General features: G+C 42.0%; 1 protein-coding gene across 3 annotated transcripts in view; it reads right to left on the minus strand.

Moving 5' to 3' along the window:
* Positions 1–273: 273 nt before the first annotated feature.
* The window catches only part of tnrc6c1 (trinucleotide repeat containing adaptor 6C1), a 121331-nt gene continuing 107572 nt past the window's right edge, over positions 274–14032 (minus strand). For all 3 annotated transcript variants that reach the window (XM_061885035.1, XM_061885034.1, XM_061885036.1), the window contains 3 exons: positions 10967–11040; positions 6567–6706; positions 274–6493 (listed from right to left, as the gene is read on the minus strand). In XM_061885035.1, coding sequence (XP_061741019.1) covers positions 6118–6493; positions 6567–6706; positions 10967–11040 — 590 coding nt within the window. In that variant the 3' untranslated portion in view covers positions 274–6117. The remainder of the gene's footprint in view (positions 6494–6566; positions 6707–10966; positions 11041–14032) is intronic.

The following is a 14032-nucleotide window of genomic DNA, read 5'->3' on the forward strand; positions in this document are numbered from 1 at the left end:
GAACTGCAATAAACAGAGCAATTGAGAGGAGACACAAACACGACACAGAACAAACCGAAAGTAGTGAAACAAAAATGAATATTATCAACAACAGTATCAATATTAGTTATCATTTCAGCATAGCAGTGATTAAAAATCCCTCATTGACATTATCATTAGACATTTGTAAAAATAATAAAAAAAAGAACTAGTGTCACAGTGGCTTACACTTGCATCGCATCTCATAAGCTTGACAACACACTGTGTCCAATGTTTTCACAAAGATAAAATAAGTCATATTTTTGCTTCATTTAATAGTTAGAACACATTTATATTATTGCAATCAGTTGATAAAACATTGTCCTTTACAATTATAAAAGTTTTTTTTAAACATGTCAGCAGACTGGGGTAGATCCTGCTGAAATCCTACGTATTGAATGAATACAGAATCGCTTTGAATCGGAAAAATATCGTTTTTGAATCGAGAATCGAATAAAAAAATAAAAAATCGATATTTTATCGAATCATGACCCAAGAATCGATATTGAATCGAATTGTGGGACACCCGAAGATTCGCAGCCCTGTACTTAATGTCATGAACTTAGAATTTAATGGCAGAAACGCAATGCAAAAATGTTGGCACAGATTTACCACTGTGTTACATGGCCTTTCCTTTTAACAACACCCAGTAGTGAAGTGAATTGTATTTATATGGCGCTTTTCTCTAGTGACTCAAAGCGCTTTACATAGTGAAACCCAATGTCTAAGTTACATTTAAAGCAGTGTGGGTGGCACTGGGAGCAGGTGGGTAAAGTGTCTTGCCCAAGGACACGACGGCAGTGACTAGGATGGCGGAAGCGGGAATCGAACCTGCAACCCTCAAGTTGCTGGCACGGCCACTCTACCAACCGAGCTATGCCGCCCATGTTTGGGAACTGAGGAGACCAATTTTTGAAGCTTTTTTGATGCAGTACTGCCTGAGAGTTCGAAGGTCACAGGCATTCAATGTTGGTTTTTGGCCTTGCCGCTAATGTGCAGTGATTGCACCAGATTCTCTGAACCTTTTAAATGATACGATGACGGTGAAATCCCTAAATTCCTTGCAATAGCTGGCTGAGAATTGTTATTCTTAAACCGTTGGACAATTTGCTCACGCATTTGTTCACAAAGTGGTGACCCTCGCCCCATTCTTGTTTGTGAAAGACTGAGCATTTCACTGAAGCTGCTTTTATACCCAATCATGGCACCCACCTGTTCCCAATTAGCCTGTTCACCAGTGGGATGTTCCAAATAAGTGTTTGATGAGCATTCCTCAACTTTCTCAGTCTTTTTTGCCACTTGTGCCAGCTTTTTCAAAACACGTTGCAGGCATCAAATTTCAAATGAGCTAATAATCAAGCGGGCCGGTTCTACAATGGGAATGAAACTGGACTCACTGGTGACGGTGGCAGAGAAGAGGACTGTGGACAAACTAGTGAGCATCCTGGATGATGCCAGTCACCCTCTGCATAGCCTTATCAGTAGCCAGAGGAGCCTGTTCAGTTCTAGAATAGAATAGAATAGAGTTTTATTGTCATTATTGCAATGAACAGGTTCAAAGAACAACGAAATTGGAGCAGCTCCTCCTAGACTGCTTCATCCCAAGTGCAGGACTAATAGACTCAAAAACTCCTTTGTCCCACACGCCATTAGACTGTACAACTCCTCTCTGGGGCGGGGGGCGGGGGTACTAGGATGACAGGGGATGCAAAACAATAACAGTGCAATACGTTTTCATAACATGGTCACTACTGCCTACTTTGTCTTGTTATATTCTTATTTTATTGTTATATTGTTATTCCCATTGTTGCTTTTTTTTTATTTATTCTTATTGTAATATTTCTGTATTTTGTTTCCATTTAAACCCCCATTATTTACACTTTACTTTTATTTAAATTGATCTCAACTCTGTACACTGCTGCTGGAATTTTAATTTTCCTGAAGGAATCAATAAAGTACTATCTATCTATCTAATTGCAAAAAAAAATAAGTTTACCAGTTCAAACGTTAGGTATCCTGTCTTTGCAGTCTAATTAATTGAATATAAGTTGAAAAGGATTTGCAAATCATCGTATTCTGTTTTTATTTACCATTTACACAACGTGACAACTTCACTGGTTTTGGGTTTGTAAACAAAATGATACTAGTAAAAAGAAAGCAAAAATAGTGTTGTCATCCAAACATGTCCCTCTGAGTCCCTCCAGCTTTAAGCCCAGTTCCTTGATTCAAGTTGAGTGTGGAGTAAATGCACAGAAAACCAACATATATACGCACGTAGTAAAGTCCCCGACAACACAGGCATTAGTGATTGTTTTGTTCAATGACAAGTCTTGAAAGAGCGACTCTAGAATAGAGTGCACTTGTTAAAACAAAACAAAAATAGCATTATTTTTAAGACTTGGTACCGAACATGTGATGTGTTCCTGTTTGTGGTTGGCAGCTAGAGCCACCTTAAGATGGGAGAACCTCAGATTTGGAGTGCTCTCACACACAAAAAATATCTAGTTTTTTTGGTATTTAAAAAAAAAAAAAGGATGTACCCGATGTGACCCATAAACAGTGCACGGACACAAACAAGGACCAACACTCTCCCTTGTCCACAAATAACCGTTGGTGAAAAGCAACCCTCCTTTGTCCCTGGCCTCCTCCTCGTGTGATGAATATTGATATTTGGATGTCAGTTGGCACAAGACTGAAGAAGAAGTTCCCCGAGCGTGAGCGCCGACAAGCTCGGTGGGAGATGTTTTGACGGGAAGCTGCCTTGGTAGTAAAGGTGGCGAGAGAACGAGGGGGAGCGGTGATGTTTGGCAGACAGGAGGGGCGGGCTGGCGATGGCTGTGAGTTCACACCTCCTGGATCTTTTGCATAGAAATGGAAGGCTGCTTCTCAGTGGAGGTGGAACAAAGTACTTCCAGAGGTGAAACCAAAAAAAAAAAAGCACCGGCGTGGAGTGTCTTGGACGGACGGAGGGAGTGGCGCTTTTGAGGAGGTGTTGCGAGGGCTGAATACTGCATAAAGCCATGATATATCTGCGTCATCGGCAATAACGTAACAAAAAAAAGCACATAGGCAAAAAAAAAAACAACACTTAAAAACGCCTCCAGGTCGAGAATGGAAGTGGAGGTTGCTGAGGGCGGCAGCAGCAGCAGTAGTATTAGTAGTAGTAGTAGTACACAGAACACAAAGGAGCCAAAGGAGCTGGAGGAAGAGGAGGGAAGTCCATGTCAGCATGTGTCGTGGTAAAGGGGGGGTCGGGGGTGAGGTCTGCTTGCAGAGCGCCGCACCCTGCAGCAGGCAGGCACTCAGTGGCCACGCCGTGATGCCAACTGGCAAGTGGGGGTGGCACGCATCACCAGAAAACAAGGCTTCGTCAAAAAAATAAAATAAAATATACATATATATATATATATACAGTGGGGCAAAAAAGTATTTAGTCAGCCACCGATTGTGCAAGTTCTCCCATTTAAAATGATGACAGAGGTCTGTAAGTTTCATCATAGGTACACTTCAACTGTGAGAGACAGAATGTGAAAAAAAATCCCAGGAATTTTAAAGAATTTATTTGTAAATTATAGTGGAAAATAAGTATTCGGTCAACCATTCAAAGCTCTCACTGGTGGAAAGAGGTTTTGGCTCAAAATCTCACGATACATGGCCCCATTCATTCTTTACTCAACACGGATCAATCGTCCTGGCCCCTTAGCAGAAAAACAGCCCCAAAGCATGATGTAGAACTCCTTGGTATAAACTCGACTCGTCGTGTTTGGAGGAAGAAGAATACTGAGTTGCATCCCAAGAACACCAGACCTACTGTGAAGCATGGGGGTGGAAACATCATGCTTTGGGGCTGTTTTTCTGCTAAGGGGACAGGACGATTGATCCGTGTTAAGGAAAGAATGAATGGGGCCATGTATCCTGAGATTTTGAGCCAAAACCTCCTTCCATCAGTGAGAGCTTTGAAGATGAAACGTGGCTGGGTCTTCCAGCATGACAATAATCCCAAACGAAGGAGTGACTCCGTAAGAAGCATTTGAAAGTCCTGGAGTGGCCTAGCCAGTCTCCAGACCTCAACCCCATAGAAAATCTGTGGAGGGAGTTGAAAGTCTGTGTTGCGCGGCGACAGCCCCCAAACATTACTGCTCTCGAGAAGATCTGCATGGAGGAATGGGCCAAAATACCAGCTACTGTGTGTGCAAACCTGGTAAAGACCTATTTGTAATATTTTTACCTCTGTTATTCCCAACAAAAATTATATTACAAAGTATTGAGTTGAATTTTTTGTTATTGACCAAATACTTATTTTCCACTATAATTCACAAATAAATTATTAAAAATTCTTACAATGTGAAATCCTGGATTTTTTTCCCCACATTCTGTCTCTCACAGTTGAAGTGTACCTATGATGAAAATGACAGACCTCTGTCATCATTTTAAGTGGGAGAACTTGCACAATCGCTGGCTGACTAAATACTTTTTTGCCCCACTGTATATATATATATATATATATATATATGTGTATATATATACACACACACATATATATAAATCTGATCATCTTTGCTACCATATTCATTCTGGGAGAGTAAAGCAGGACAAGAAACTGAAACAAAAGAAAACTCTTCACATCCATAAGTTTGCAGACACTTAGCAATCAGTCACTTTCGATTTTTGCCAGTGTTGCTTCTGCTTGAGCCGCCATTGAAGGGAGTGAGTTTAGGTTGGATTGGGGGGGTGGGGGTGGGGGGGCGCACAGTGAGGGGTGTGTGGCTCCGGTTAAGTGCTATAATAGAGCAGCCTTTCACATCTACACGTATCAGTCAAAAAGGAGGGGGGGGGGGGGGGGGGGGGGAGTAAAGACAGGCTTCTTTCATCATTTTGGTTGGATGCCTTCTACCCACACACACACACACACACACACACACACACACACACACACACACACACACACACTTGTTGCCTGCTGAGAAGTGCTTTAGGTGAATGACCAGCTCGCTACTCTCATGAGCTCACACACACGCACACACACTAGTAGGGGGGAGAGGGGGTTATATTAGTGGCAGTAAGTCAGGGGGTGGCGCTCGCTGCACGTAGGTCACATAGGAGTTCAATGTGGTTCTCTTATGGTCATCAGCCGGAAGCATGGACGGTTACAGTCTGTTGTGGCTTATATTGCACCTCGTTTGAAATGTTTGGGTTTTTTTTTTTTCGTGACAAAAGGGGAGCGGGGGGTGAGGGGGTTGCTGATATTCTGGTCTTGAGGTTTTGAACAGCAGGGAGAAGGTCCCAGACCGAACTGCGAGACGAGTTGAGGTGCAACTATTAGTTGATGTCGTTGCAGCTCCACAGTAATAGCAGTGGTTCATGTTGTATTGTAAGCCCCACCCGCCCCCCCCTACAAAATAAACAAACCCTAACATGTCTGAATAATAGCATTTTTTCAAATTTGTTTGCAATGCTTCAAAAACAAAACAAAAAAAACCCCACTACAAAATAAATGGCTTGAACAAGGCGAACAGAGTTGCATCATTCCCTTTGAGAGTGTTTTGTTAGGGGATTTGCTTTGCAAAACCAAAAAAAAAAAAAAAGATAATAATAATCAAATAAAAGCACTGTTTGTAAATGGGAGCTCTGGTTGCTTTCTGTTAGGCCGCAGCAGCATGGACTCCCGTGTGGAGTTTCACTGGCTCAGAGATAAAGGTGTGCAAGTGTGAGGCAGGGAAGCAGGGCGACCGGGGAGGACGAGAGGTTAAGGCCAATATTAGTGCTGAGAGTCTGGAACAGCCGAGGAATAACAACCAGCGCTCTGATTGACAGTTGTTGTTTTTTTAGAACTTCGGGAATGATGCCTTCTTGCAGGTCTGTGAGGTGCAGTATGATTGCCTCTTAAAAAGGCATGGAGTTAAAGATGGCAGCTCGTTTCGCTCGGCGAGTCCACCTGTGTAAAAATGTTGACGGAAAAGACATCTTCCTGTGTCTCCGAGTGTAAAAAGCTCGACACTGCCACTTTCCTCAAAAAGCAAAGGACTCCTCTGGTCTCTCCCTTCACCTTGACTGGTACTCCATTGCTGATTATCCCCATATTGATTCGTGCCGTTGTCCTTACATGGACTCCCCGCTCAGCAGGTCTCCAGGTAGCAGCGTGTTGATGGGGCTGGGGTTCCCCATGACCCGACCCTCCTCTCCGCTCGGGGGCCCCCACAGGCTGGAATACTGCTGCACGCCCCCCCACAGCAGCTCCCCGCTGACCTTGGTGCTGCCGGTCCCTCCGCCGCCATTGTTGTTGTTGTTCCAGTGGGGGGCGTGGCCGATTGGGTGGGAGGCGCCGGAGCCGGACCCTCCCATTCTCGTCTGATTGTTGCTCGGAGAGGCCTGCCAGCTGGTTGTCCCGCCGAGCGACTGGCCCTGTGCAAAGAAGCGATTCACTTCCTCTTCTCCAGCGAACTCTGCCAGAATGGTGGTGTTCCCGAGCACACACCTGGGCGGAGAGAGCAGAAGGGGAGATGAACAACACTGGCACCGACTTGGGTATCTAATGGCCGAGGGCGTACATGTGCAGGGACTTCTGAGCCTTGGCGGCTTCATCCTTGGAGCTGTAGCGCACCACAGCGTTGCCCTGTGTCAGGTTGAGGTGGAATGTGATGAGAGGGCCGTGCTGCATGCACAGTGTGCGCAGAGTTGAACCGTCAATCTGCCACAGAGATGGGATGTTATACATATGTATACAGTGTAGAATATATACAGTGGGGCGAAAATGTATTTAGTCAGCCACCGATTGTGCAAGTTCTCCCACTTAAAATGATGACAGAGGTCTGTAATTTTCATCAATTTTCTTTTGACAAGAACAAGAAAGTTTGATCACATTACACCTGTACTGGCTCACCTGCACTGGCTTCCTGTGCACTTAAGATGTGACTTTAAGGTTTTACTACTTACGTATAAAATACTACACGGTCCTAGCTCCAGCCTATCTTGCCGATTGTATTGTACCATATGTCCCGGCAAGAAATCTGCGTTCAAAAGACTCCGGCTTATTAGTGATTCCTAGAGCTCCAAAAAAGTCTGCGGGCTATAGAGCGTTTTCCGTTCGGGCTCCAGTACTCTGGAATGCCCTCCCGGTAACAGTTCGAGATGCTACCTCAGTAGAAGCATTTAAGTCTCATCTTAAAACTCATCTGTATACTCTAGCCTTTGAGTAGACCTCCTTTTTAGACCAGTTGATCTGCCGCTTCTTTTCTTTCTCCTATGTCCCCCCCTCCCTTGTGGAGGGGGTCCGGTCCGATGACCATGGATGAAGTACTGACTGTCCCAGAGTCGAGACCCAGGATGGACCGCTCGTCGGGACCCAGGATGGACCGCTCGCCTGTATCGGTTGGGGACATCTCTACGCTGCTGATCCGCTTGTGATGGTTTCCTGTGGACGGGACTCTCGCTGCTGTCTTGGAGCCACTATGGATTGAACTTTCACAGTATCATGTTAGACCCGCTCGACATCCATTGCTTTCGGTCCCCTAGAGGGGGGGGTTGCCCACATCTGAGGTCCTCTCCAAGGTTTCTCATAGTCAGCATTGTCACTGGCGTCCCACTGGATGTGAATTCTCCCTGCCCACTGGGTGTGAGTTTTCCTTGCCCTTTTGTGGGTTCTTCCGAGGATGTTGTAGTCGTAATGATTTGTGCAGTCCTTTGAGACATTTGTGATTTGGGGCTATATAAATAAACATTGATTGATTGATTGATCATAGGTACACTTCTACTGTGAGAGACAGAATTTTAAAAAAAAATCCAGGAATTCTCATTGTAGGAATTTTAAAGAATTTATTTGTAAATTATGGTGGAAAATAGGTATTTGGTCAACCACGTTTGAGGTGCTTTCTATGAAGTCTGCCACACCGCTGCCTCTGTGCCTGGCTGTTATCTACCGCCCCCAGGGCCCTATTCGGACTTTATCAGTGAATTCTCAGAGTTTGTTGCTGATCTAGTGACGCACGCCGATAATATAATTATAATGGGGGACCTTAATATCCATATGAATACCCCATTGGACCCACCGTGCGTGGCGCTCCAGACTATAATTGATAGCAGTGGTCTTACACAAATAATAAATGAACCGACGCATCGCAGCGGTAATACGATAGACCTAGTGCTTGTCAGGGGTATCACCGTTTCCAAAGTTACGATACTCCCGTATACTAAAGTAATGTCCGATCTTTACCTTAAAAAAAAATCAAAGTTCAGACTCATGTTCGGCAAGCTAATAAAAATTATAACTGCTATAGCAGCCGCAACATTAATGCTGCCACAACGACGACTCTTGCTGGCCTCCTGCCCTCGGTAATGGCACCGTTCCCAAAGTATGTGGGCTCTATTGATAACCTCACTAACAACTTTAACAACGCCCTGCACGAAACCATTGATAGTATAGCACCGCTGAAGTTAAAAAAGGCTCCAAAAAGGCGTACGCCATGGTTCACTGAAGAAACTAGAGCTCAGAAATTATTATGTAGAAAGCTGGAACGCAAATGGCGCACGACTAAACTTGAGGTGCACCATCAAGCATGGAGTGATAGTTTAATAACTTATAAATGCATGCTTACCGAAGCTAAAACTAATTATTACTCAAATCGCATCCGCCTTAATAAAAACGATCCTAAATTTTTGTTTAGTATAGTAGCATCGCTAACCCAACAAGGGACTCCTTCCAGTAGCTCCACCCATTCAGCAGATGACTTTATGAAGTTCTTTAATAAGAATATTGAACTTATTAGAAAGGAGATTAAAGACAATGCATCCCAGCTACAACTGGGTTATATTAACACAGATACGACTGTATATACGGCGGATGTTTCCACCCCCATGCTTCACAGTAGGTGTGGTGTTCTTGGGATGCAACTCAGTATTCTTCTTCCTCCAAACAGGACAAGTTGAGTTCATACCAAAAGGTTCTATTTTGGTTTCATCTGACCACATGACATTCTCCCATGTGCTCTCTGGCAAACTTCAGACGGGCCTGGACATGCACTGGCTTAAGCAGGGGACACGTCTGGCACTGCAGGATTTGATTCCCTGTCGGCATAGTGTGTTACTGATGGTAACCTTTGTTACTTTGGTCCCAGCTCTCTGCAGGTTATTCACCAGGTCCCCCCCGTGTGGTTCTGGGATTTTTGCTCACCGTTCTCATGATCATTTTGACCCCACGGGATGAGATCTTGCGTGGAGCCCCAGATGGAGGGAGATTATCAGTGGTCTTGTATGTCTTCCATTTTCTGATAATTGCTCCCACAGTTGATTTTTTTTCACACCAAGCTGCTTGCCTATTGTAGATTCACTCTTCCCAGTCTGGTGCAGGTCTACAATTCTTTTCCTGGTGTCCTTCGACAGCTCTTTGGTCTTGGCCATAGTGGAGTTTGGAGTCTGACTGTTTGAGGCTGTGGACAGGTGTCTTTTATACAGATAAAGAGTTCAAACACGCGCCATTAATACAGGTAACGAGTGGAGGACAGAAGAGCTTCTTAAAGAAGAAGTTACAGGTCTGTGAGAGCCAGAGATCTTCCTTGTTTGAAGTGACCAAATACTTATTTTCCACCATAATTTACAAATAAATTCTTTAAAATTCCTAAAATGTGAATTCCTTTTTGTTTTTCCACATTCTGTCTCTCACAGTACAAGTGTACCTATGATGAAAATTACAGACCTCTGTCATCATTTTAAGTGGGAGAACTTGCACAATCGCTGGCTGACTAAATACTTTTTTTGCCCCACTGTATATGTATATATATATATATATATATTATATACCATATTTTCCAGACTATAAGGCGCACTTAAAATCCTTTTTTTCCCTAAAAACCTGACAGTGCGCCTTATAATACAGTGCACCTAATGTACGGAATAATTCTGGTTGTGCTTACCGACCTTGAAGCAATTGTGACCAGTAGATGGCAGTCGAACATAAGAGATACGTGTAGACTGCAATATGACTCAAGTAAACAAAACCAACATTTTATTATGTTCCATTGAAAATATGGAACATTAAACACGGAGCTCAAAAATCTATTAAAATGTTTTAGTACGACTTTGGTAAGCTATGAAGCCGCAACGCTTGATGGATTGTACTGTACTTTTGAGTATTATTATGGTGTGTGTATAAGGTAAGACATATTATCTGCCGTTTTGTCTCACAATACTAGGCAAAAGCAACTTTTCTTACCTTCTGGTACCTGCTGATCTGTATTTGGAATCTGCATAAGTCCTGAAAAATTACGAGCGCCTTTGTAGTCGATAAGCTTCTTCTTTTTATCTATCTTCTTGTTATGGGACATTCATCCTCCACTGTTGCCGTTTCTAATATTAGGTAGTGTAAAGTTCTTACTTATATTTGTAAGTAAACTCGCCATGAAAGCCCTAAAACATACCGGTGTAGTGAGTGTCCATTATTCACCCAAGGAACTTTAGAGAGTTCTTTCGGATGAGAGGATCCTGTTCCGTTATAGATTGAAGTAAAGTCTGAATGTCATTAAAAAAGTTAGCTCCATCTTTTGAGACTTCTTTCACTCCCGTCCTTGCACGCTACACCGCTACAACAAATATGACGGGGAGAAGAAGCTGCCGAAGGTGAGCCACGGAAATATGATAGCCCACAAAACGTTGCATCCGAAAGCGGCTTGAAGATGGTCTATAAAACATCATCTATGCAAAATTTTGACCAAAGAACCACCATTACATGTTATGTAGACCACAAGGAAGTCTTTTACATTTAGAACAAAATAATAATATGACTCCTTTAGTGCGCCATATAATCCGGTGCGCTTTATATATGAAAAAAGATCGAAAATAGACTATTTATCGGCGGTGCGCCTTATAATACGGTGCGCTCTATGGTCCGGAAAATACAGTACAAATATGTTATACATAGTACACATGTACAGCAAACGTTCTTCCTGGAGTGTCTCACCTGTGGAGTGAGGTTTCTCAAGACCAACCAGCTACTGGTCCTGGAGGAGCTGTCTGTACTCCAGGTGGTGCCTGCTACAGAAGACCGAGTGTGCAGAGGGCTGTTAGCAACACATTCATCATGAAATAAATTTTAACTTAAATCCTATTTAATTAACCATGGGTTTCCTACAGTCGCCAGGTGCTAGAGCCACAACTATGGCTACAGCAGCCTCCTCATGTCGAGCCACAATATGGCAGTTACTGCATTGGAAGCACTATGGGTGCTTAGCATTCAGCAGTTTACCTACCTCTGGATGCAGTACTCAGCTATTGGCATGAAACTTATAGGTGTTTTGCATATGAACTGACGCAGTACCAATTCCTGGTACGTTGGAATTGATACCACTACTCCACAGTCCCAATGTTCCAATATGTTAGATGTATAGTCAGGGGTGTGTTGCCTAATCAGGGAGTAGTCTGCGCCATTTGCCATCTAGTCTTTTGGTGAGCCGTAAAAGTGTCTACTGTAACCGCCTGTTGTTTGATTGTAACTTGCAACTTAGTTGTAACTTTCATTAACAAGTTTGGAGGTGTTGAAATCAATAATGCTAATTAGTAGCACATATAGTGTATGGAAAAGCCAATGTAAATTAGCATCAAGCTAGCGCATTTTGTAAAAGTGGAAAGTGCATTCTACCAGGCATGCTTGCTTTGTAAAATTACAATTCAAAAACTTTATTTGTCCCCAGCGGTGTAACTCAAGACATGCAGATGGCAAAAAGGCTTTTAGCAGCTGGAAACACAGACAATAAAAACAGAATGATTCCTGAGCGTGGCCACCGCTGCTGCTCACTGCTCCCCTCACCTCCCAGGGGTTGGGACAAGGGGATGGGTCAAATGCAGAGGGTGATTTCAAAACACCTAGAGTGTGTGTGTGTGACTATCAGTGGAACGTTGACCTTATATTTGTGCTTTAATTTTGAGGTTGTGAAGAAAAAAATATTTTGCAAGAAAATCCTATTTATTTTGATAAATGTATTTTGTGCTTAATGTGTCTGCGTGTTTGCTACAAAATAGTGACCAATTACACATTCCATAAAGCACTTTTCGCGACCCCGAAAAGGGACAAGCGGTAGAAAATGGATGGAAAGAAAAATATATTTTGCAAGAACATCCTATTTTTTTTGATAAATGGATTTTGTGCTTAATGTGTCTGTGTGTTTGCTATAAAATAGTGACCAATTACACAGTACATAAAGCACTTTTCGCGACCCCGAAAAGGGACCAGCGGTAGGAAATGGATGGATGGATGAAAAGAAACATATATTTTGCAAGAACATCCAATTTTTTTTTGATAAATGAATTTTGTGCTTAATGTGTCTGTGTGTTTGCTATAAAATAGTGACCAATTACACATTACATAGAGCACATTTCGCGACCCCGAAAAGAGACAAGCGGTAGAAAATGGATGGATGGATGGACGGAAAGAAAAACATATTTTGCAAGAACATCCTATTTATTTTGATAAATGTATTTAGATTAGATTAGATAGTACTTTATTTATTCCGTCAGGAGAGTTTTGTGCTTAATATGACTGTGTGTTTGCTATAAAACAGCGACCAATTACACATTACATAAAGCACTTTTTGCGACCCCGAAAAGGGACCAGCGGTAGGAAATGGATGGATGGATGGAAAGAAAAATATATTTTGCATGAACATCCTATTTATTTTGATGAATGTATTTTGTGCTTAATGTGTCTGTGTGTTTGCTATAAAATAGTGACCAATTACACATTACATAAAGCACTTTTCGCGATCCCGAAAAGGGACCAGCGGTAGAAAATGGATGGATGGATGAAAAGAAGAATATATTTTGCAAGAACATCCTATTTTTTTTTGATCAATGAATTTTGTGCTTAATGTGTCTGTGTGTTTGCTATAAAATAGTGACCAATTACACATTACATAAAGCACATTTCGCGACCCCGAAAAGAGACAAGCGGTAGAAAATGGATGGATGGATGGACGGAAAGAAAAATATATTTTGCAAGAACATCCTATTTATTTTGATGAATGTATTTTGTGCTTAATGTGTCTGTGTGTTTGCTATAAAATAGTGACCAATTACACATTACATAAAGCACATTTCGCGACCCCGAAAAGAGACAAGCGGTAGAAAATGGATGGATGGATGGACGGAAAGTAAAACATATTTTGCAAGAACATCCTATTTATTTTGATAAATGTATTTAGATTAGATTAGATAGTACTTTATTTATTCCGTCAGGAGAGTTTTGTGCTTAATATGACTGTGTGTTTGCTATAAAATAGCGACCAATTACACATTACATAAAGCACTTTTTGCAACCCCGAAAAGGGACCAGCGGTAGAAAATGGATGGATGGATGGAAAGAAAAATATATTTTGCAAGAACACCCTATTTTTTTTGATAAATGTATTTTGTGCTTAATATGTCTGAGTGTTTGCTATATAATAGTGACCAATTACACATTACATAAAGCACTTTTTGCAACCCCGAAAAGAGACAAGCGGTAGAAATGGATGGATGGATGGACGGAAAGAAAAACATATTTTGCAAGAACATCCTATTTATTTTGATAAATGTATTTAGATTAGATTAGATAGTACTTTATTTTTTCCGTCAGGAGAGTTTTGTGCTTAATATGACTGTGTGTTTGCTATAAAATAGTGACCAATTACACATTACATAAAGCACTTTTTGCGACCCCGAAAAGGGACCAGCGGTAGAAAATGGATGGATGGATGGAAAGTAAAATATATTTTGCAAGAACATCCTATTTTTTTTGATAAATGGATTTTGTGCTTAATGTGTCTGTGTGTTTGCTATAAAATAGTGACCAATTACACATTACATAAAACACTTTTCGCGACCCCGAAAAGGGACCAGCGGTAGAAAATGGATGGATGGATGAAAAGAAAAATATATTTTGCAAGAACATCCTATTTTTTTTTGATAAGTGAATTTAAAATAGTGACCAATTACACATTACATAGAGCACATTTCGCGACCCCGAAAAGAGACAAGCGGTAGAAAATGGATG

The sequence above is a fragment of the Nerophis ophidion genome, linkage group LG23, assembly GCF_033978795.1.
Source record: "Nerophis ophidion isolate RoL-2023_Sa linkage group LG23, RoL_Noph_v1.0, whole genome shotgun sequence".
NCBI lineage: Eukaryota > Metazoa > Chordata > Actinopteri > Syngnathiformes > Syngnathidae > Nerophis > Nerophis ophidion.